The following is a 25,102-nucleotide window of genomic DNA, read 5'->3' as shown; positions in this document are numbered from 1 at the left end:
TAAGCTCCTCTGGTAAAGAGACTGATGTGACTGTGGGGGAGGGGGCATTAGAGCGTAAGCTCCTCTGGTACAGAGACTGATGTGACTGTGGGGGAGGGGACATTACAGTGTAAGCTCCTCTATACAGAGACTGATGTGGCTGTGGGGGAGGGGACATTAGAGTGTAAGCTCCTCTGGTACAGGGACTGAAGTGACTGTGGGGGAGGGGACATTAGAGTGTAAGCTCCTCTGGAACAGAGACTGATGTGACTGTGGGGGAGGGGACATTAGAGTGTAAGGTCCTCTGGTACAGAGACTGATGGGACTGTGGGGGAGGGGACATTAGAGTGTAAGCTCCTCCGGTACAGAGACTGATGTGACTGTGTGGGAGGGGACATTAGAGTGTAAGCTCCTCTGGTAAAGAGACTGATGTGACTGTGGGGGAGGGGGCATTAGAGCGTAAGCTCCTCTGGTACAGAGACTGATGTGACTGTGGGGGAGGGGACATTAGAGTGTAAGTTCCTCTGGTACAGAAACTGATGTGACTGTGGGGGAGGGGACATTACAGTGTAAGCTCCTCTATACAGAGACTGATGTGGCTGTGGGGGAGGGGTCATTAGAGTGTAAGCTCCTCTGGTACAGGGACTGAAGTGACTGTGGGGGAGGGGACATTAGAGTGTAAGCTCCTCTGGAACAGAGACTGATGTGACTGTGGGGGGAGGGGACATTAGAGTGTAAGCTCCTCTGGTACAGATACTAATGTGACTGTGGGGGAGGGGACATTAGAGTGTAAGCTCCTCTGGTAAAGAGACTGATGTGACTGTGGGGGAGGGAACATTAGAGTGTAAGCTCCTCTATACAGAGACTGATGTGGCTGTGGGGGAGGGGATATTAAAGTGTAAGCTCCTCTGGTACAGGGACTGATGTGACTGTGGGGGAGGGGACATTAGAGTGTAAGCTCCTCTATACAGAGACTGATGTGGCTGTGGGGGAGGGGACATTAGAGTGTAAGCTCCTCTGGTACAGAGACTGATGTGACTGGGGGAGGGGACATTAGAGTGTAAGCTCCTCTGGTACAGAGATTGATGTGACTGTGGGGGAGGGGACATTAGAGTGTAAGCTCCTCTGGTAAAGAGACTGATGTGACTGTGAGGGAGGGGACATTAGAGTGTAAGCTCCTCCGGTACAGAGACTGATGTGACTGTGTGGGAGGGGACATTAGAGTGTAAGCTCCTCCGGTACAGAGACTGATGTGACTGTGGGGGAGGGGACATTAGAGTGTAAGCTCCTCTGGTACAGAGACTGATGTGACTGTGGGGGAGGGGACATTAGAGTGTAAGCTCCTCTGGTACAGAGACTGATGGGACTGTGGGGGAGGGGACATTAGAGTGTAAGCTCCTCCGGTACAGAGACTGATGTGACTGTGTGGGAGGGGACATTAGGGTGTAAGCTCCTCTGGTAAAGAGACTGATGTGACTGTGGGGGAGGGGGCATTAGAGCGTAAGCTCCTCTGGTACAGAGACTGATGTGACTGTGGGGGAGGGGACATTAGAGTGTAAGTTCCTCTGGTACAGAAACTGATGTGACTGTGGGGGAGGGGACATTACAGTGTAAGCTCCTCTATACAGAGACTGATGTGGCTGTGGGGGAGGGGACATTAGAGTGTAAGCTCCTCTGGTACAGGGACTGAAGTGACTGTGGGGCAGGGGACATTAGAGTGTAAGCTCCTCTGGAACAGAGACTGATGTGACTGTGGGGGGAGGGGACATTAGAGTGTAAGCTCCTCTGGTACAGATACTAATGTGACTGTGGGGGAGGGGACATTAGAGTGTAAGCTCCTCTGGTAAAGAGACTGATGTGACTGTGGGGGAGGGAACATTAGAGTGTAAGCTCCTCTATACAGAGACTGATGTGGCTGTGGGGGAGGGGACATTAAAGTGTAAGCTCCTCTGGTACAGGGACTGATGTGACTGTGGGGGAGGGGACATTAGAGTGTAAGCTCCTCTATACAGAGACTGATGTGGCTGTGGGGGAGGGGACATTAGAGTGTAAGCTCCTCTGGTACAGAGACTGATGTGACTGGGGGAGGGGACATTAGAGTGTAAGCTCCTCTGGTACAGAGACTGATGTGACTGGGGGAGGGGACATTAGAGTGTAAGCTCCTCTGGTACAGATACTAATGTGACTGTGGGGGAGGGGACATTAGAGTGTAAGCTCCTCTGGTAAAGAGACTGATGTGACTGTGGGGGAGGGAACATTAGAGTGTAAGCTCCTCTATACAGAGACTGATGTGGCTGTGGGGGAGGGGACATTAAAGTGTAAGCTCCTCTGGTACAGAGACTGATGTGACTGTGGGGGAGGGAACATTAGAGTGTAAGCTCCTCTATACAGAGACTGATGTGGCTGTGGGGGAGGGGACATTAGAGTGTAAGCTCCTCTGGTACAGAGACTGATGTGACTGTGGGGGAGGGGACATTAGAGTGTAAGCTCCTCTATACAGAGACTGATGTGGCTGTGGGGGAGGAGACATTAGAGTGTAAGATCCTCCGGTACAGAGACTGATGTGACTGTGTGGGAGGGGACATTAGAGTGTAAGCTCCTCCGGTACAGAGACTGATGTGACTGTGGGGGAGGGGACATTAGAGTGTAAGCTCCTCTGGTACAGAGACTGATGTGACTGTGGGGGAGGGGACATTAGAGTGTAAGCTCCTCTGGTACAGAGACTGATGGGACTGTGGGGGAGGGGACATTAGAGTGTAAGCTCCTCTGGTACAGAGACTGATGGGACTGTGGGGGAGGGGACATTAGAGTGTAAGCTCCTCCGGTACAGAGACTGATGTGACTGTGTGGGAGGGGACATTAGAGTGTAAGCTCCTCTGGTAAAGAGACTGATGTGACTGCGGGGGAGGGGACATTAGTGTGTAAGCTCCTCTGGTACAGAGACTGATGTGACTGCAGGGGAGGGGACATTAGTGTGTAAGCTCCTCTGGTACAGAGACTGATGTGACTGCGGGGGAGGGGACATTAGTGTGTAAGCTCCTCTGGTACAGAGACTGACGTGACTGCGGGGGAGGGGACATTAGAGTGTAAGCTCCTCTGGTACAGAGACTGATGTGACTGTGAGGGAGGGAACATTAGAGTGTAAGCTCCTCTGGTTCAGTAGAAATGTATTTGTAGATGAAGATTTCTGGCTGGGAAGGTGTCTGGGTTGGAGATTTCTCTCTCGGGGTTTGTAGAGAACAGAAATGATGAGGAAATAGTCCTTCGTGGTATGTGATTGGCCGGTAGAACAGGGGGAGGGATATTACAGATACACATTGCTGACAGTGATAAGGACTCGGCTGTTATTGTGGAATTCCCATAACGGGAAATGTCAGCAGATTTCAGTCCCTTTAGCACAAACCTGTAGTCATCTCACCTCCCTATACCGGGGAGAGGCTGATTCGGCCCCCATAACCCCCTCCAGCTGTCATGTAGAAGAGAAGAGGATTAGGAGTTGGTGAGTATTTGGTATTGTTGGGGTTATTCGATCGTTGTGTGTTCGGATCTTTGTATGTAGATCTGTATGGTCCCCTCCATAGATTAGAAGAGTTCTCTGAGAAGGTGAACAACTTCACAAAATGTTTCAATGTCTTCCTCGGGAAAGCAGAATATCCAGGGCTCTGGGAATGGAGAATAGAAATCACACACAGACACACACAGGGGTTCCACCGCATGGAACAAGGTATTTTTAGCCTTACAAACCAGGGTTTGATCAAGCCAGTCTGATGTGGGGGTGCAGTTATAAAATGTCAGGGGGTGGAGGATAGGGTCAGCAGTTTGCAAAGCAGTGTACAGGGGTCAGCAGGGCACAGGATGGGAGGTCAGCAGAAGAGTGTAAAGGAATCAGTTGGGCAGTGTACAGGGGTCAGCAGGGCACAGGATGGGAAGTCAGCAGAAGAGTGTAAAGGAATCAGTTGGGCAGTGTACAGGGGTCATCAGGGCACAGGATGGGAGGTCAGCAGAATAGTGTAAAGGAATCAGTTGGGCAGTGTACAGGGGTCAGCAGGGCACAGGATGGGAGGTCAGCAGAAGAGTGTAAAGGAATCAGATGGGCAGTGTACAGGGGTCAGCAGGGCACAGCATGGGAGGTCAGCAGAAGAGTGTAAAGGAATCAGTTGGGCAGTGTACAGGGGTCAGCAGGGCACAGTATGGGAGGTCAGCAGAACAGTGTAAAGGAATCGATTGGACAGTGTACAGGGGTCAGCAGGGCACAGGATGGAAGGTAACCAGAGGAGTGTAAAGGAATCAGTAGGGCAATGTACAGGGGTCAGCAGGGCACAGGATGGGAGGTCGGCAGAAGAGTGTAAAGGAATCAGTTGGGCAGTGTACAGGGGTCAGCAGGGAACAGGATGGGAGGTCAGCAGAAGAGTGTAAAGGAATAGTTGGGCAGTGTACAGGGGTCAGCAGGGCAAAGGATGGGAGGTCAGCAGAAGAGTGTAAAGGAGTCAGTTGGGCAGTGTACAGGGGTCAGCAGGGCACAGGATGGGAGGTCAGCAGAAGAGTGTAAAGGAATCAGATGGGCAGTGTTCATGGGTCAGCAGGGCACAGGATGGGAGGTCGGCAGAAGAGTGTAAAGGAATCAGTTGGGCAGTGTACAGGGGTCAGCAGGGCACAGGATGGGAGGTCAGCAGAAGAGTGTAAAGGAATCAGTTGGGCAGTGTACAGGGGTCAGCAGGGCACAGTATGGGAGGTCAGCAGAACAGTGTAAAGGAATCGGTTGGACAGTGTACAGGGGTCAGCAGGGCACAGGATGGAAGGTAACCAGAGGAGTGTAAAGGAATCAGTAGGGCAATGTACAGGGGTCAGCAGGGCACAGGATGGGAGGTCGGCAGAAGAGTGTAAAGGAATCAGTTGGGCAGTGTACAGGGGTCAGCAGGGAACAGGATGGGAGGTCAGCAGAAGAGTGTAAAGGAATAGTTGGGCAGTGTACAGGGGTCAGCAGGGCACAGGATGGGAAGTCAGCAGAAGAGTGTAAAGGAATCAGTTGGGCAGTGTACAGGGGTCAGCAGGGCACAGGATGGGAGGTCAGCAGAAGAGTGTAAAGGAATCAGATGGGCAGTGTTCATGGGTCAGCAGGGCACAGGATGGGAGGTCGGCAGAAGAGTGTAAAGGAATCAGTTGGGCAGTGTACAGGGGTCAGCAGGGCACAGCATGGGAGGTCAGCAGAAGAGTGTAAAGGAATCAGTTGGGCAGTGTACAGGGGTCAGCAGGGCACAGTATGGGAGGTCAGCAGAACAGTGTAAAGGAATCGGTTGGACAGTGTACAGGGGTCAGCAGGGCACAGGATGGAAGGTAACCAGAGGAGTGTAAAGGAATCAGTAGGGCAATGTACAGGGGTCAGCAGGGCACAGGATGGGAGGTCGGCAGAAGAGCGTAAAGGAATCAGTTGGGCAGTGTACAGGGGTCAGCAGGGCGCAGGATGGGAGGTCGGCAGAAGAGTGTAAAGGAATCAGTTGGGCAGTGTACAGGGGTCAGCAGGGCACAGGATGGGAGGTCGGCAGAAGAGTGTAAAGGAATCAGTTGGGCAGTGTACAGGGGTCAGCAGGGCACAGGATGGGAGGTCAGCAGAAGAGTGTAAAGGAATCAGTAGGGCAGTGTACAGGGGTAAGCAGGGCACAGGATGGGAGGTCAGCAGAAGAGTGTAATGGAATCAGTTGGGCAGTGTACAGGGGTCAGCAGGGCACAGAATGGGAGGTCAGCAGAAGATTGTAATGGAATCAGTTGGGCAGTGTACAGGGGTCAGCAGGGCACAGGATGAGAAGGTGGCAGGAGAGTGTAAAGGAATCGGTTGGATAGTGTACAGGGGTCAGCAGGGCACAGTATGGGAGGTCAGTAGAAGAGTGTAAAGGAATCGGTTGGGCAGTGTACAGGGGTCAGCAGGGCACAGGATGGGAGGTCAGCAGAAGAGTGTAAAGGAATCAGTTGGTCAGTGTACAGGGGTCAGCAGGGCACAGTATGGGAGGTCAGCAGAACAGTGTAAAGGAATCGGTTGGACAGTGTACAGGGGTCAGCAGGGAACAGGATGGAAGGTAACCAGAGGAGTGTAAAGGAATCAGTAGGGCAATGTACAGGGGTCAGCAGGGCACAGGATGGGAGGTCGGCAGAAGAGTGTAAAGGAATCAGTTGGGCAGTGTACAGGGGTCAGCAGGGAACAGGATGGGAGGTCAGCAGAAGAGTGTAAAGGAATAGTTGGGCAGTGTACAGGGGTCAGCAGGGCACAGGATGGGAAGTCAGCAGAAGAGTGTAAAGGAATCAGTTGGGCAGTGTACAGGGGTCAGCAGGGCACAGGATGGGAGGTCAGCAGAAGAGTGTAAAGGAATCAGATGGGCAGTGTTCATGGGTCAGCAGGGCACAGGATGGGAGGTCGGCAGAAGAGTGTAAAGGAATCAGTTGGGCAGTGTACAGGGGTCAGCAGGGCACAGCATGGGAGGTCAGCAGAAGAGTGTAAAGGAATCAGTTGGGCAGTGTACAGGGGTCAGCAGGGCACAGTATGGGAGGTCAGCAGAACAGTGTAAAGGAATCGGTTGGACAGTGTACAGGGGTCAGCAGGGCACAGGATGGAAGGTAACCAGAGGAGTGTAAAGGAATCAGTAGGGCAATGTACAGGGGTCAGCAGGGCACAGGATGGGAGGTCGGCAGAAGAGTGTAAAGGAATCAGTTGGGCAGTGTACAGGGGTCAGCAGGGCACAGGATGGGAGGTCAGCAGAAGAGTGTAAAGGAATCAGTAGGGCAGTGTACAGGGGTAAGCAGGGCACAGCATGGGAGGTCAGCAGAAGAGTGTAAAGGAGTCAGTTGGGCAGTGTACAGGGGTCAGCAGGGCACAGGATGGGAGGTCAGCAGAAGAGTGTAAAGGAATCGGTTGGGCAGTGTACAGGGGTAAGCAGGGCACAGGATGGGAGGTCAGCAGAAGAGTGTAATGGAATCAGTTGGGCAGTGTACAGGGGTCAGCAGGGCACAGAATGGGAGGTCAGCAGAAGATTGTAATGGAATCAGTTGGGCAGTGTACAGGGGTCAGCAGGGCACAGGATGAGAAGGTGGCAGGAGAGTGTAAAGGAATCGGTTGGATAGTGTACAGGGGTCAGCAGGGCACAGTATGGGAGGTCAGTAGAAGAGTGTAAAGGAATTGGTTGGGCAGTGTACAGGGGTCAGCAGGGCACAGGATGGGAGGTCAGCAGAAGAGTGTAAATGAATAGTTGAGCAGTGTACAGGGGTCAGCAGGGCACAAGATGGGAGGTCAGCAGAAGAGTGTAAAGGAATCAGATGGACAGTGTACAGGGGTCAGCAGGGCACAGCATGGGAGGTCAGCAGAAGAGTGTAAAGGAATCAGTTGGGCAGTGTACAGGGGTCAGCAGGGCACAGCATGGGAGGTCAGCAGAAGAGTGTAAAGGAATCAGTTGGGCAGTGTTCACGGGTCAGCAGGGCACAGGATGGGAGGTCAGCAGAAGAGTGTAAAGGAATCAGTTGGGCAGTGTACAGGGGTCAGCAGGGCACAGGATGGGAGGTCAGCAGAAGAGTGTAATGGAATCAGTTGGGCAGTGTACAGGGGTCAGCAGGGCACAGGATGGGAGGTGAACAGAAGAGCATAAAAGAATAGTTGGGCAGTGTACAGGGGTCAGAAGGGCATAGGATGGGAGGTCATCAGAAGATGTTATGTTCTATTTACACCCAGTAACCCACCCGTTATTGCCTTCCTCTTCCTCCATAGTCATGTCCGTCCTCTTCCTCCATAGTCATGTCCATCCTCTTCCTCCATAGTCACTGTGACGTCTTTTATCTCCAGCAGATGATGATACACACATATATAGTGTGGGAACCCAGATGAACCCCTTCAGGGGCAGAACATTCCCCCACTTCCGGGGCCGGAACATTCTCCTCATTGTGGAGATAAATTCTAGTAATATGGTCCTCTAAACAAACAGCACTGACAATAAATAGACAAGACAAGGACCATCCTGACCATACATGGCCTACAAAGGGCAATGATGACACTACACAGGCAGCCAATGGGCAATCATTACACTATGCAGCCAACACAATGATGGAGTGCCGGGGTCAGGAGTATGGAGCATAGAGCCCCTTACATTGCTGCTCAGGAGGAAGGAAACATTCCCCAGCCGACCATGAAGAATATGTTCCATCATTGGTGTCAGAGGGAGGGAAATACTGAGGGGTCTGAGGGAAGTAGAGGAGCTGAGGGGTCTCTCAGGAGTTATTTATAATTTCTTGTTTGAAGATCTAAAACTCATCAAACCCAGTTCAGAGACCAAACAAACCCAACAGAGAAAAGGGGATTTCTGATACGGTAGGTCAAGCGGGTTCCGGGACATCCAAGATGTAGCAAATACTAAACAGTCCTGACTAATGTCTTCCCTTGGGGGTAGTAGTTCTTCAATGTCCAGCAACCCTCCTATTCCCCCCTCACATCCACATCCTATTATTGTGTGACCAATACCATCCAAATCATTCTTACTTTCATTTCCCAAAGTTATCCGTCTACAAGGAGACCTGTATAGATCACATGATGGCACCAATGAGGATGGAGGAGGACCGGAGTCACATGACTGAGAAGATACTAAACCTCACCCTGGAGATCATCTACCTGCTGACCGGAGAGGTGAGGAGGATTCTGGGAGGTCACATGACATCACTATTATCTCTATTAATAAAATGCAGACCTGACCGGAGAGGTGAGGAGGATTCTGGGAGGTCACATTACATCACTCTTATCTCTATTAATAATACACAGACCTGACCGGAGAGGTGAGGAGGATTCTGGGAGGTCACATTACATCACTCTTATCTCTATTAATAATACACAGACCTGACCGGAGAGGTGAGGAGGATTCTGGGAGTCTAACATGATATTCCTATTGGTTCCTCAATACAGAGATTTCCTCTTCTGAAGTCAGGTGATCATATGACCATCACAGTGCCTCCATGTGACTCCCTAAACCCTGAGAGACACAACATGCAGAAGATTCTAGAAGTCACCAAGAAGATGATGGAGCTGCTGACAGGAGAGGTGAGCGGTGCCGGGAATTCTGGGACATTCTCCAGTAACAGACAAGGGATGTGTCTGGATGGTGACTGTATCATTGTGTGTGTCAGGTTCCTATAAGGTGTCAGGGTGTCACTGTCTATTTCTCCATGGAGGAGTGGGAGTATTTAGAAGGACACAAGGATCTCTACAAGGACCTCATGATGGACAATCAGCAGACTTTCAGGAAGATTGTAAGGAAGGAATTTCCCCGGAATGAGACGATATTGAAGCTCACCCTGGAGATCCTCAGCCTGCTGACTGGAGAGGTGAGTGTAATGAAGGGGTTAAAAAAAGAAAAAATCCTCTTGTGCTGCCAAACCTAATATGATGAACTAAGAGTGTCTGCAAACTCCAAACTGCGTTCCCACAACACTACAAAATAAATGGAGAGATAAATAGTGCTGCGCTACTCACTAAAGCTAACCATAAAGTAAACACCTGACAGAGCCCCTAACTAAGGTGATAGAAGTGCATACCTAGAGAATCACCAAACACAAGGGAATTAAAAGATCCAGAGAGAATGGATGTCCTGCTAGGCAACACCAAATGTGAACAAATCAGTGAGTGCAACTTCAACAAATGTGCAAATAGATAGTCTGAGTAATATATATCAAGGCATAAATAATAATATATATAACAATGCACAAAAAATATAAAGATAATAAAATTCCATTAAACACACACCCGGCTGAGCCCTCAACACAGTGACAGTCTGTGAATAAATGTCTGTAAATGCAGTACAAATCAAGATCTGTAATGCAGAAAAATCTTCATATCAGCACCACCAGAAATCTTAAACGACATAGTCGTGCGCTGGAGCGATTGTGGCGTACAACCAAATCTCAACAAGCATTCACCCGATATAAATCTGCTTTCTTAACATACAATTCCTCCCTCCATGCTGCCAAACAAGACGACTTTGTCATTCTTATTAATATCTTGTCATCCAGTCCTTGTCGTCTCTTCCCTACTTTTAACTCTCTACTTTCTTCACCTCCACCCAGTACCTCCACCTCCACCCAGTACCTTACTCACTGCTCACGAGATTGTAAATCATTTAAAAAACAAGATTGATACAATTCGTAGGGACATCACCACTGCACAGACATCCATCCCACTTAGCATACCTTATACTAAACCTCCCTCAACACTTTCCTCTTCTGACCTCGCTACTACCGAAGAGGTCACTAAGGTTTTCTCAGAAGCTCGTCTCACTACCTGCCCCCTGGATCCTGTCTCCTCACAACAACTACGGTCACCCTCCTCCTCCGTCCTATGCTCCCTCACTCACATCATCAATCTTTCCCTCTCTACTGGTGCCTTCCCCTCCCCTCTAAAGCATGCACACATCACTCCCATACTTAAAAAGCCCTCCCTGGACCCCACCAACCTGAACAACTTAAGACCCATCTCCCTGCTGCCATTTACTTCTAAACTCCTCTTAGTCTACAATCACCTGAGCTCCCACCTCACCGACAACAACCTTCTTCACCCTTTACAGTCTGGCTTTCGCTCACTACACTCCACTGAAACTGCCCTACTAAAACTCACTAATGATTTACTAACTGCTAAAACCAATGTCCACTACTCCATACTCTTACTACTTGACTTCTCTGCGGCTTTTGATATGGTTGAGCATCCCCTCCTCTCAGAAAACTCCACTCTCTTGGTCTCAGAGACTTTGCTCTCTCCTGGTTCTCCTCCTACCTATTGCAGTGCTCCTTCAGCGTTACCTATAACGCTACCTTCTCCTCTTCATTCCCTCTTTCTGTAGTGGTCCTTCAAGGTTCTGTCCTTGGACCTCTTCTCTTCTCCCTTGGTCACTTGATAAACTCCCATGGGTTTAAGTACCATCTCTATGCTGATCACACACAAATCTATCTTTCTACTCCTCACCTCACCCCTTCAGTCTCCTCCTCACCTCACCCCTTCAGTCTCCTCCTCACCTCACCCCTTCAGTCTCCTCTTGCATTACTAACCTACTAAGTGACATATCGGCATGGATGTCTCTCCACTTCCTCAAATTCAATCTTTCCAAAACTGAGCTCTTAGTATTCCCTCCAGCCCGTGCCGCCTCCCCTGACTTCTCCATCAAGACCAATAATACAACCATCAGTCCCTCCCTTCATGCCAGGTAGATGTAATCATAAACTCCCATCTTTCCTTTCAGCCCCAAATCCAATCACTGTCCTAATCATGTAGACTTCACCTCCACAACATCTCCAAGATACGGCCGTTCCTAACCTCGGAAACCACTAAGCAACTTATTCCCTCCCTGGTTATATCTCGCCTTGACTATTGTAACTCCCTCCTCAATGACCTACCTCATCGCAGGATATCCCCTCTTCAGCCTATCATGAATGCTGCTCATCCACCTTACTAACCATTCCGTATCTGCCAATCCCTCCACTGGCTTCCCATTGCCCAATGGATACAATTCAAAACATTAACAATAACGTACAGTATAAAGCCATTTATAACTCTGCCCCAAATTACATCACCAATCTTGTCTCCAAATATCACCCAAACCATACTCTCCACTCCTCGCAAGACCTCCTACTCTCTAGCTCCCTTGTCTCCTCCTCCCATGCTCGTCTCCAGGACTTCTCCAGAGCTTCCCCCATCCTCTGGAACTCTTTACCCCAATTTATCAGACTATTGCCTACTCTGCTCACTTTTAGGCGATCTATGAAAACCTATCTCTTCAGGGAAGCCTATCCTGCCCTCAGCTAATAATAGAATCTTCTACTCTTCCAACCAGTCCACCCCCCACAGTTACTACCTTTTGAACCACTAGCCCCTCCCTCCTAGATTGTAAGCTCCAAGGAGCAGGGCCCTCCTTTCCCTCTTGTATTGTTGCTGTATTGTCTCTCATTATATTGTAAAGAACTGAGCAAACTGCTATATAAATCCTGTATAATAATAATATTTTCCACACGTGACTTGGAAGAATCCTCCGCCAGCTAGCGTGCACGCTCCCCTCCCCATTTTGACCTATAGGGAATATACATCAAATGTCCTTTAATATCAACCCGAAATCCAACCAGCTCTCCTCTGTAAGTACTTTACTGGCTCCTTCTCCAATTCCTCATCAGAAGTCCATGTTCAAAAAAAATCAAAGGACATCTCATAGTGTAATATGTCCATATTAAATGTATAAAAACCGAGTATAGAATACTCAAAATTGGGCCAGCAGACCCATACAAGCATTGGTAATAACATACACAGGGACAGGTGTACCAAGATGGCAGCCACCGTCTGACCAGAAATGTTGTCACCACACTTCCTTCCTTCATGGTACATCATGAATCGTAACTTCCTCAGGGACATGGATTTCTGATGGGGAATGGGAGAAGGAGCCAATAAGGTACTTGCAGAGGAGAGCTGGTTGGATTTCAGGTTGATATTAAAGTGTATTTGACCTATATTCCCTATATGTTTTGGGGAGGTAGTTGTTTTTTAGTATAGATCTATGTTTGTCCCAAGCATCTTTGAAACTATTTGCTGTTGACTGGCTCACTACCTCTGCTGGAAGTTTACTCCAAGCATCAACTACTCTGTCAGTAAAATATTACTTTCTGAGATTGGTTGTGAACTTTCCTCCAGTTAGTTGGAGGTCATGTCCCGTGTTCTTCATTTTGGTTTCATGTTGAAAATCCTGCCCTCCTGAACCTTATTCACTCCCTTGTTGTATGTAAAGGTTTCAGTCATGTCTCCCCTTTCCCTTCTCTTCTCCAGACTGGACATGTTACGTTCCTGAAGTCTCTCCTGAAATGTTTTATCCCCCCCCAGACCTTTCACCATTTTTGTTCCCCGTCTCTGGACTTGTTCTATCTTATCAATATCTTTTTATAAGTAAGGTCTCCAGAACTGGACACAGTATTCTAAATGAGGTCCAACTAAAGATCTACTGTATATAGGGGAATAAGGACCCCTCTAGTAATATAAAGATCTATATAGAAGGAATCAGGACCTCCTTCCTCCTGCCGGTGACCCCTCTATTGATATAAAGATCTATATAGAGGATTCAGGACCCCCCTTCCTCCTGCCGATGACCCCTCTAGTGATATAAAGATCTATATAGAGGAATCAGGACCTCCTTCCTCCTGCCGGTGACCCCTCTAGTGATAGGATCTATATAGAGGAATAAATACAATAAAGAATGTAGCGCTACACCCAAAAGATATATGCACACTTAAATAATAAAAATATAAAATAAAAGAAAAAATCACAAAATCGCATAAAAATATATATATACGTATATATAGGTGTGACAGTGATATCAATTAATATTAATTAGTGCCCATAAATCATAGAATCCACACAAAAAATATAATAAATAGCTCAAAACATGTGAAAAAACATTTCCATATATATATGTATATATAGCACGCATACATATATATATAATTATAATCACACGTGCCTCTTGTGAAGTGAAACGACCATTATAATGGTGCAAACAACAGTGCTCTCAAAGTCCAATAAATATTGCTGGTGACGGAAGAAAAAACAGTGTTTCCAATAACTACTGTTAGTGACCATAAACAACACTCGTGCAGATCTCTGAGTGCATATAAATCTGACAATCCGACCACCATCTGGATAAGCCTCTCACCTCATCCCTTCGACCCTTGCGGATCAAAGAGCAGTAGTGGATCCCTCTCACGGATCCTCCAAGATAACTATCACTCCAACGGTTGCTCTCTCAGAAATAAATATTCCCACTCTGGCTCTTCTCCAGGAAAGTATTGCAGCATCAATCTCTCAAATGAGACAAAATGAATCCTCCCATAGTGCAGTATATTTTATTTGTTACATAGGGACAGATAACATTAAGCTTTTCCACTTACGTAGCAGCCAGTCCAAAACCTCATGCTTTCGGATGAGGGTATGTATGTATGGGTGTACAGCTGGATACACAGGTGTACCAAGATGGCCGCCACGCCGGAAATACGTCACCACGTCAAGCCAACGCGTTGCGTCACAATGTCATGTGACTTCCTCAGAGCCCTCAGAGCCCCAGATCTTCATAGGGGAATCGGGACCTCCTTCCTCATGTCAGTGACTCCTTTAGTGATATATAGATCTTTATATGGGAATCGGGACCTCCTTCCTCATGTCAGTGACCCCTCTAGTGATATAAAGATCTTTATAGAGGAATCAGGACCTCCTTCCTCCTGCCGGTGACCCCTCTAGTGATATAAAGATCTATATAGAGGAATCAGGACCTCCTTCCTCCTGCCGGTGACCCCTCTAGTGATATAAAGATCTATATAGAGGAATCGGGACCTCCTTCCTCCTCCCGGTGACCCCTCTAGTGATATAAAGATCTATATAGAGGAATAGGGACCTCCTTCCTCCTGCCGGTGACCCCTCTAGTGATAGATCTATATAGAGGAATCGGGACCTCCTTCCTCCTGCTGGTGACCCCTCTAGTGATATAAAGATCTATATAGAGGAATCAGGACCTCCTTCCTCCTGCCGGTGACCCCTCTAGTGATATAAAGATCTATATAGGGGAATCATAATCTCCTTCCTCATGCCGGTGACCGACCTTGTGATATTTAGATCTTTATAGGGGAATCGGGACCTTCTTCCTCATGTCGGTGACACCTCTAATGATATAAAGATCTATATAGAGGAATCAGGACCTCCTTCCTCCTGCTGGTGACCCCTCTAGTGATATAAAGATCTATATAGGGGAATCGGGACCTTCTTCCTCCTGCCGGTGACCCCTCTAGTGATATAAAGATCTATATAGGGGAATCGGGACCTCCTTCCTCCCTCCTCCCACCGGTGACCCCTCTAGTGATAAAAATATCTATACAGAGGAATAGGGACCTCCTTCCTCCTGCCGGTGACCCCTCTAATGATATAAAGATCTATATAGGGGAAACGGGACCTCCTTCCTCCTGCAGATGACCCCTCTAGTGATATATAGATCTTTATAGGGGAATCAGGACCTCCTTCCTCATGTCGGTGACCCCTCTAGTGATATAAAGATCTATATAGAGGAAATGGGACCTCCTTCCTCCTGCAGGTGACCCTTCTAGTGATATAAAGATCTATATAGAGGAAATGGGACCTCCTTCCTCCCGCAGGTGACACCTTTAGTGATATAAAGATCTATATAGAGGAATCGGGATGTCCTTCATCCCACCGGTGACCCCTCTAGCTATATAAAGATCTATATAGAGGAATTGGAACGTCCTTCCTCCTGCCGGTGACCCCTCTAGTGATATAAAGATCTATAAAAGGGAATCTGGACCTCCTGCCGGTGAGCCCTCTAGTGCGCTCCCCACAACCTCACTAACACCCCCTTCCCTCTCTCTGACCACAACCTGATTACCTTCTCTAGCTCCTCGTCCTCCAATGCCTACCCCTCCAAATGTCATACTACTACCAGCCATAACCTCCACAACCTTAACCCTGCCCCCCTCCACTCTGCAGCTGATAAACTCCATGACCGCATCCTCCCCCTGTCCTGCCCCGACTTGGCTATGACTGCCTACAACAACGCGCTGTCAACAGCCCTTGACTCAATAGCGCCTTTAACCACATGCAACATCAGACCCCGACCGCTCCCGCCCTGGCAGACTGATCACACCAAAACCCTCAAACGACACAGTCGTGCCCTGGAGCGACTATGGCGCAAAACCAAATCCCAACAAGCCTTCACCTGCTACAAATCTGCCTTCCACAGCTACACCTCCTCCCTCCACGCAGCCAAACAAGCCTACTTCCTTACCCTCATCAAGACCCTCTCCTCCAATCCTCGCCGACTCTTCTCCACCTTCAACTCTCTACTCTCGCCACCCCCACCTCCACCCAGCACCTCACTCACTGCCCTTGAGATTGCCAATCACTTCAAAAACAAGATTGACACAATTCGCAAGGACATCGCCGCAACTCACACGCCCTCTCAACCCGTCCCCTCTCACACAGCTACCCCCTCTTCCCCCCTCTCCCTTGACATAACCTGCAGGGACTTCATCGCTGCTCAAACTCCCTCCAACCCCGTTCCCCCTCACTCAGCTACCCCCTCATCACCCCTCTCCCACGGCCCCACCTCTGCTCTGACCCCCATTTCCACCCCACCCTACATTCCTCATACTGAAGCCCCCCCAACAATCCGCACCTTTGACCTTACTACCATCGAGGAATTCTCCAAGATCCTCTCTGATGCCCGCCTCACCATCTGCCCCCTCGACCCTATCCCCTCACAACTCCTACGACCTCCCTCCCCCTCCATCCTACGCTCCCTCACCCACATCTTTAATCTCTCCCTCTCCTCCGGCACTTTCCCCTCCCCTCTGAAACATGCACACATCACCCCCATACTTAGAAAGCCCTCCCTGGACCCCAATGACCCAAACAACCTCAGACCCATCTCCCTGCTCCCATTTACATCTAAGCTCCTCGAGCGCCTAGTCTACACCCGCCTAAGCTCTCACCTCAATGACAACAACCTTCTCGATCCCCTACAGTTTGGCTTCCGTCCCCTACACTCCACCGAAACCGCCTTACTCAAACTCTCCAATGACCTGCTAACCGCCAAAGCTAATGGCCACTATTCAGTGCTCCTACTCCTTGACCTCTCTGCGGCCTTCAACACAGTCGACCACCCCCTCCTCCTCAAAAAACTACACTCCCTCGGCCTCAGAGTTTCTGCTCTCTCCTAGCTCTCATCCTACCTGTCACAACGCTCTTTCAGTGTTACCTATAATGCTACCACCTCCCCCTCTCTGTTGGGGTCCCTCAAGGCTCTGTCCTCGGGCCCCTTCTCTTCTCCATCTACACCTCCTCCCTTGGCCAACTCATACACTCTCACGGCTTTAACTACCACCTCTATGCCGACGACACACAAATCTATCTCTTAACCCCCACCTCACCCCCTTGGTCTCTGCCCGAATCACACACCTACTGAGCGACATATCAGACTGGATGTAGCTCCACTTCCTTAAACTGAACCTCTCCAAAACCGAGTTTCTTGTCTTCCCCCCAGCCCGCACACCACCCCCCATTGACTTCTCCATCATGTCCAACAACGCCACCATCAAACCCGCCCCACAGGCCAGAGTACTTGGTGTCATTCTGGACTCCAACCTATCCTTCCAGCCCCAAGTCCAATCTTTAACAAATTCATGCAGACTCCACCTCCGCAACATCGCCAAAATCTGCACGTTCCTAACCCCAGAAACCACTAAACAGCTCATCCACTCCCTCATCATATCACAACTCGACTACTGCAACTCCCTCCTCACTGGCCTGCCTCGCCGCTGGCTATCCCCGCTTCAGTCAATCCTGAATACGGCTGCCAGACTCATTCACCTTTCCAACCGCTCCATCTCCGCCACCCCCCTCTGCCAATCCCTCCACTGGCTTCCGATTGCGCAACGGATCAAATTCAAAATCCTAACACTGACGTACAAAGCCGTCCACCACACTGCCCCGAACTACATCACCGACCTAATATCCAAGTACCGCCCAGCACGCACAATCCGCTCCTCACAAGACCTCCTTCTCTCTAGTTCCCTGGTCTCCTCCTCCCATGCCTGCCTCCAGGACTTCTCCAGGGTGTCACCCATCCTCTGGAACTCCCTGTCCCAACCCATTAGATTATCACCTACTCTCCTCTCCTTTAGGCGCACCCTGAAAACCCATCTCTTCAGGGAAGCCTACCCCACCCCCTGCTAACTTGCCAAACTCCTCCACTCTTCCTACCACTCCATCCCCCACAGCTATCTCCTCCTGTACCACTATCCCCTCCCTCCTAGATTGTAAGCTCCAAGGAGCAGGGCCCTCAAACCCCTCATGTTTTGCATTGTATTGGTATTGTTCTGTCACATGTTCTGTCCTCCTTTGTAATGTACAGCACTGAGCAAACCATTGGCACTTTATAAATACTGTATAATAATAATAATCTATATAGAGGAATCAGGACCTCCTTCTGTGGACCCCTCTAGTGATATAAAGATCTATATAAAGGAATTGGGACCTCCTTCTTCCCACTGGTGACCCCTCTAGGAATATAAAGATCTATATAGAGGAATCGGGACCTCCTTCTTCCTTCTGTGGACCCCTCTAGTGATGCATCCTAGAAATTGTTTTGCTTTCCCCACTGCCTGGCCACACTGTCTGCTCATTTTTCAATCATCTGAAATAAGTACCCCCCAAATCCTTTTCCTCTGCAGTGCTGGCCAACACTGTACCCCAATGTTGTTCTCTCTCAAGGGATTATTTTTCCCTAGGTGCATTATTTTACATTTATAAACATTGAATTGAAATTTCCACTTTTTTGACCAATCTTCCAGCAATGGCAGATCCCATTCCATGTTACAGACACCTCCAGGGATATCCTCCCTATTACACATCTTTGTGTCATCAGCAAAGAGACATCCCCTTACCCAACAACCCTTTAGTTCTATCCCTTACATATAGATTACATAGAACAGGACCCAGTACAGAGCCTTGGGGTACACCACTAGTGACTGGTCTCTGTTCCGAGTGAACCCCATTTACATCCACACTCTGGTATCTATCTTTTAGCCAGCTGCACATCCACTGAACCACCCAAGGGCTAAGTCCTAGCTTGTCCAACTCTTGTATTAGATCATTATGTGGACTGTATCACATGCCTTGCTGGAATCAAGATATTCTATGTCTACAGCACCCCCCTGGTCCAAAACATTGGTAATATAGTAGTCAAAAAGTCCAATCAGATGAGTCTGACATGATCTGCCCTCAGCAACGCCATGCTGCTTTGGATCCAGCAAGTTGTGTGTTTCTAGATGATCAGTGATCCTTTCTTTCAGGAGTGATTCCATTAACTTGACTACCACCGATGTTAGACTTACTGGCCTGTAATTGCCGGCTTCTACCTTGCTGCCCTTCTTGTGGATCAGTACAATATACGCCCTCCGCCAGTCATGGGGAACTTCTCCTGTTAGGAGAGATTGATCAGTTACTGGTCCAACAACTAGACCTCAAGGTTCTCTGAGAACTCTGGGATGATCCATCAGGGCCCATTGCTTTATTAACCTCTTGGCGCCGGCTGCATGCAAATGTGTGGCCCCCTGGCATCTGGGCCTTGATGCCAAGTGGCCGCTCATTTGTGTGCAATTAAGAAAACCATATGTGATGAGAGTGCATGCCCTGCATGCTCCCAGCACACATGTCTGGTACTCACGGAAAGGTCCGGATCTCCTCTTGTGATCAGGATCTTTCCCGATCATGTGTCCACCGTGACAGATAATCACGGTGGTCACGTGACCCTAAAACTGTCAAGGTCCTACCTTTCCTCAGGGCTTGTGCTGCTCTATGTGCTGTCATCCATCTTAGGTCTGCAAAGCATTGTGGTATCCTTTATGCTTTCAGGCCTCTGCGGCTCCTCCTCCAGGAGGTGGCGGCTTATCACATTTAAGCCTGCTGTCTGCAGCTGCTCATTGCATTCGTGTCCTGTCTGTTGCATTGCAACAAGCTCCTGTTAGTTTCTCATTGCTCTCCTGGATACTGACTCGGTTTTGGCGATCATCCTTCCTGGCTTCTGAATCCGGCTCTGGCGATCATGCTTCCTGGCTTCTGACCCCGGCTCTGGCGATCATTCTTCCTGGCTTCTGACCCCGGCTCTGGTTATCATCCTTTCTGGCTTCTGAACCCTGGCTCTGGCGATCATCCTTCCTGGCTTCTGACCCCGGCTCTGGCGACCATTCTTCCTGGCTACTGTCCTACCCAGTCATCCGCTGTTGCTGTTGGACTTGCATAGACTCTTGTTTTTGTACAATAAACCTACCTTTAATTGCACCTCGTATGTCTGGCTCCTCGCTCCCTGACACTACACGAATGCCATGAATCCTGACGGTGCAGGTACGCTCTCGCTCCCTATGTTGGTTGCCAGACTTGATCAGCAGGATCGCTTGTTGGATCAGTTCGCTCAGGCGTTGCAAACCCTGCTTGCACGCACAGCGCACCTTGCTCCTGGTGCTATTAGGCTGGTTTTCACTCCTGTGGTTGCTTCCGATGTCGCTCTGGTTGTTGCTCCTACCTCCACATCTGCTGCCGCACCTGCGGTGCCCAAAGGCATGACTGGTTCAGCCCCCCTTCCACAGCGCTTGGGGGGTGAGCCGAGTCAGTGTCAGGGTTTTCTTAACCAAGTGGGCATATATTTTGAATTGATACCCCACGCTTTTCCTACGGAGAGGTCAAAGGTGGGCTTCCTAATCTCACTACTGGTTTTGTTGCCTCCTTCCGTACGGTATTCGATGTGCCTGCTCGCTCTGCCTCTGCTGCTAAGCTGCTCACGTCCATGCATCAGGGTTCATGAACCGTTGCCGAGTACACCATAGAATTTCGTACCCTGGTGGCAGAGGTGGGTTGGAACAATGAGGCTCTGGTGGCTGCTTTCTCTCATGGTCTCTCAGATGTGTTGAAGGACAAGATTGCAGCCAAAGAACAGCCTGTGGAGCTAGAGGCACTTCCTTGCTAATCCTGATTGACACCAGGCTCAGAGAGAGGCCTTCATGTAAGGAGCATCTGCGGAGGCCTCCTAACCAATTGGCGCCTATGTTTTCTGTCTCACCCGTTCCTCCCTCTCCTCCCATGCCTCCTGGGGATGGCTTGTCTGGCGGTGAGCCCATGCAGCTGGGCTTTGCCCGCCTTTCCGAGAGGGAGCGGGCCTCTCGGCGTCGGGAGGGTCGCTGCCTGTACTGTGGTCTCGGTGGGCATTTTCGGCAGTCCTGTCCAGTCCGTCTGGGAAACGCTCGCACCTGAGATCCTGTCGGGGGAAGATCTTGGGTGGAGTTCCTTGTCCCCGGTTTCCCGTAAGGATAAACCGCTAATCACCGTTGTCCTCTCTTGGGCGGAAGGCTCGGTGACGGCCCAGGCATTGGTAGACTCTGGGGCTGGGGGGTTGTTTATGGACAGTTTGTTTGCTGCCCAGTACTCCATTCCTCTGCAAGCTCAAGTTACTCCATTGGTCCTCGAGGCGATAGATGGCAGGTCCCTGCAACCGTCGCAGGTTACCCACGAGACCCTGCCGGTTGAAGTAGTTATTGGGGCTGTTAACAGGGAGTTGGCCTGTTTCTAGGTAATTTCTTCCCCGCACTACTCCGTAGTTTTGGGCTATCCCTGGCTTCAGAAGCACAATCTGACCTTTGATTGGCGGTCGGCCGAGATTCTCTCATGGTCGCCAGTGTGGGGCCGTTTGCATCCGTGTGTCAAGGTCCTACCTTTTCCCTGAGGTTATGTTACTCCATGTGCAGGCGTCCATCTTGGATTCTGCTGTGCATGGTGGGAATCCTTTTATGCCTTCAGGTCTCTGAGGTCCATCCCCCAGAGGGGCGTGGCTGATGACATATAAGCCTGTGGCCCGCACATGCTCTTTGCACTTGTGTCTTGTGTCTTTGTGTTGCTATTACTCTGTTCTGACTCTTGTGACTCTCCTGGTATCTGATTCGGCTTGTGACTTGACTATTCTTTGTATTCTCCTTTGATCTGACCCTCTGTTGCTGAACCTGGCTCGTGACCTGTGATTCTCGTCTGCTGTCCTGTACTGTTTTGTCCTGTTGTTGTTGACCCCGGCCTGTCTGACTACTCTTTTGTCTCTTCCACCAGCTACACGCCATTGGCGGCGGCCATTACTGCAGCTGAGGTGTCTCGGGGGCCGCGACCTGGTTCCTGGCTGTGTCAAGTCCATCCCCACCATCAGGGGCCCTGGTGAAGGGCAGCCTGGGACTTAGACTCCGCGCCCTGAGGGACTTCGGTCTGTGGGTGGTGGTTGTCATCAGCCAGTGCGTTACATTGTTAGGCCTGCCTGTCCGTTCCTCGGCTCCTGCCCTGACACCGTGGACCTGTTAAGGTGTTGTGTGCCTCCTCAGACTCTGTGTTGCCCACTGAATATGGGGAGTACCTGGACGTGTTTGACAAGGTGCGCTCCGGTGCTCTGCCTCTTCATCGTCCATACGATTGTGCCATAACCTTACAACCCGGTGCCACTCCTCCGCATGGCAGGGTGTATCCTCTTTCAGTTGCGGAGAATCAGGCCATGGAGGAGTACATTGTGGATGCGCTTTCCCGGGGGCACATTCGCAAGTCTACTTCTCCAGCAGGAGCTGGCTTTTTCTTCATGAAAAAGAAGGGCGGTGAGTTGAGGCCTTGCATTTTAGGGGCCTCAATCGAATCACGATTAAGAATGCTTACCCAATTCCGTTGATTACCGAGTTGTTTGAACACCTCAAGGGAGCAACGGTCTTTACTAAACTCGAACTTAGGGCTGTGTACAACCTCGTACAGATCAAGGAGGGTGACGAGTGGAAGACCGCGTTCAACACCAGAACCGGTCACTATGAATCCCTGGTTATGCCCTTCGGGTTGTGTAACGCGCCCGCAGTCTTTCAGGAGTTCATTAATGATGTCTTTTGTGACTTGTTGCAGCAGTGCATGGTGGTTTACTTGAATGACATCCTGGTTTACTCTGCGTCTATGGAGTCTCACATCCAGGATGTTAAGCGGGTGCTGCAACTGTTAAGTGAGAATGAGCTTTTCTGTAAGCTCAAGAAGTGTGAATTTCACAGATCGCAGGTTGCCTTTTTGGGCTAAATCATTTCCGCTGTGGGTTTTTCCATGGACCCTCAGAAGGTTTCGTCGGTTCTGCAGTGGCCTCGTCCCAGTGGTCTTTGGTCCATTCAGCGCTTTTTGGGATTCGCCAACTATTATCAGAAGTTTATCAGGAACTTCTCCACGCTGGCCAAGCCTCTCTCAGATATGACCAACAAGGGCAGTAATCCTCACAAGTGGTCACCCGAGGCCATTTTTGCTTTCGAAGCTCTGAAATCCGCCTTCGCTTTGGCTCCTATACTGTCTCACCCCAATCCTGGGTTGCCTTTTGTCCTCGAGGTTGATGCATCTGGGACGGGAGTAGGCGCCCTCTTGTCTCAGCATCGGTCACCCAATGGACCCCTACTTCCCTGTGGGTTCTACTCCAGGAAGCTTTCCTCCGCAGAATGCAACTACCAGATTGGAGACAGGGAGTTGTTGGCCATTATTCAGGCTCTCAAGGAATGGAGGCACCTGCTCAAGGGTTCTGGGTTTCCGGTTCTCATTCTCACTGACCACAAGAACCTGACGTTTCTCTCAGAGGCTAAGAGGTTGATGCCCCGCCAGGCCAGATGGGCTCTGTTCTTGTCGCGCTTTAACTATGTGGTCTCCTATTTGCCTTGCTCCAAGAATGTCAGGGCTGATGCCTTGTCGTGGCAATACTCTGAGCTATCCAGGGAGGACTCTGAGCCTACCTTGGTCATACCTCCGGACCAGATGCTGGCTGCCATTCTTACCAACCTGACTTCTCCCCTTGGGGAGCAGATTTTGGCGGCTAAAACTGATGCTCCTCCTGAGAGACCGACTGGCAGATGTTTCATACCTGAGGGATTGCATACCCGCTTGCTGCGTACCTACCATAATTCCAAGACTGCCGGTCATCCAGGTAGGAACCAGTTGTCCTGGGTCATTTCTCGGTTATTCTGGTGGCCATCTCTCCATTCTGACATTGCCTCATATGTAGCAGCATGTTCGGTCTGTGCCCAGAATAAATCTCCTCGGCATATTCCTTTGGGCCTTCTGCAACCCATTCCCAATGGGGAGCGTCCCTGGTCACACCTGGGCATGGATTTTATTGTGGACCTCCCTGCGTCCCAAGGCCATACGGTCATTCTTATGGTCATTGATTGTTTTTCCAAGATGTGCCATTGTGTTCCGATCAAAAAATTGCCAACTGCGCAAGAACTGGCTACGGTTTTCGCCAGGGAGATCTTTCGCTTGCATGGGTTGCCCAAGGTGATTGTCTCGGACCATGGGAGTCAGTTTGTGTCAAGGTTCTGGCGCGCCTTCTGCTCCCAGTTGGGTATCGAGCTCTCCTTCTCTTCGGCCTACCACCCGTAGTCCAATGGGGCTGTGGAGCGTTCCAACCAGGCCCTGGAACAATTCCTTCGCTGCTATATATCAGACCATCAAGACAATTGGGTCGATCTCCTGCCATGGGCAGAGTTTGCGAGGAACTCGGCTGTCACCTCCTCCTCTGGGATGTCTCCCTACATGGCCAACTATGAGTTCCAACCCGCTGTATTGCATGAGTTGTCCTCGCCACAGCACATTCTTGTGGATAACCATCTTGCTGCCCTGCGTTCCTCATGGGGGCAGATCCAGATGTCCTTGAAGGACTCAGCACAGCGCCAGAAGCTCCAGGCTGATCGTAGACCGTTGCCCGCTCCTTCATACCAGGTCGGAGATTGGGTGTGGTTGTCCACTCGTAACCTCAATCTTCAGGTGCCTGCACCGAAACTGGCTCCCCGTTATGTTGGTCCTTTCTGCATCCTCCGCAGGGTGTACCCGGTTGCCTATGCCCTTGCTCTTCCTCCTGGGATGCGTATCTCCAATGTCTTCCACGTATCCCTGTTGAAGCCTCTGGTCTGTAATCGCTTTACTGCCTCTCCGCCTCGGCCTCATCCTATCCAGGTTGACGGTCATGAGGAGTATGAGGTGAGCCGCATCCTGGATTCTCGGTTGGTCCACGGTTGGGTGCAGTTCCTGGTCCATTGGCGTGGTTATGGTCCCGAGGTGTGTTCCTGGGTTACTTCCACGGATGTTCATGCTCCTGCCCTCCTCTACGCTTTTCACGCCCGCTTTCCCCAGAAGCCTTATGTTGAGCCACGGAGGGGGAGGGGTCCTTGAGGAGGAGGTACTATCAAGGTCCTACCTTTCCTCAGGGCTTGTGCTGCTCCATGTGCTGGCATCTATCTTAGGTGTCTGCAAAGCATTGTGGGATCCTTAATGCTTTCAGGCCTCTCTGGCTCCTCCTCCAGGAGGTGGTGGCTTATCACATTTAAGCCTGCTGTCTGCAGCTGCTCATTGCATTCATGTTCTGTTTGTTGCATTGCAACAAGCTCCTGTTAGTTTCTCATTGCTCTCCTGGATACCGACTCGGTTTTGGCAAGACTCCTTCCTGGCTTCTGACCCTGGCTCTGGCGATCATCCTTCCTGGCTGCT

The 25,102-nt window shown here is 50.1% G+C and overlaps 1 protein-coding gene across 1 annotated transcript in view; it reads left to right on the top strand.

Annotated features, from left to right (window-relative positions):
- The first annotated feature begins 8,405 nt into the window (after positions 1–8,405).
- LOC149433100 (uncharacterized) overlaps positions 8,406–25,102 on the top strand; it is a 61,888-nt gene continuing 45,191 nt past the window's right edge. The window contains exons 1-3 of the mRNA XM_089664648.1: positions 8,406–8,635; positions 8,909–9,043; positions 9,130–9,327. Coding sequence (XP_089520774.1) covers positions 8,540–8,635; positions 8,909–9,043; positions 9,130–9,327 — 429 coding nt within the window. The 5' untranslated portion in view covers positions 8,406–8,539. The remainder of the gene's footprint in view (positions 8,636–8,908; positions 9,044–9,129; positions 9,328–25,102) is intronic.

Source organism: Staurois parvus, unplaced genomic scaffold, assembly GCF_062004578.1.
Source record: "Staurois parvus isolate SC_StPar_1 unplaced genomic scaffold, SC_StPar_1.0 ptg001978l, whole genome shotgun sequence".
Classification (NCBI taxonomy): domain Eukaryota; kingdom Metazoa; phylum Chordata; class Amphibia; order Anura; family Ranidae; genus Staurois; species Staurois parvus.
The sequence above is the reverse complement of the archived record's forward strand: the minus strand, read 5'-3'. Positions and strand labels throughout refer to the sequence as shown.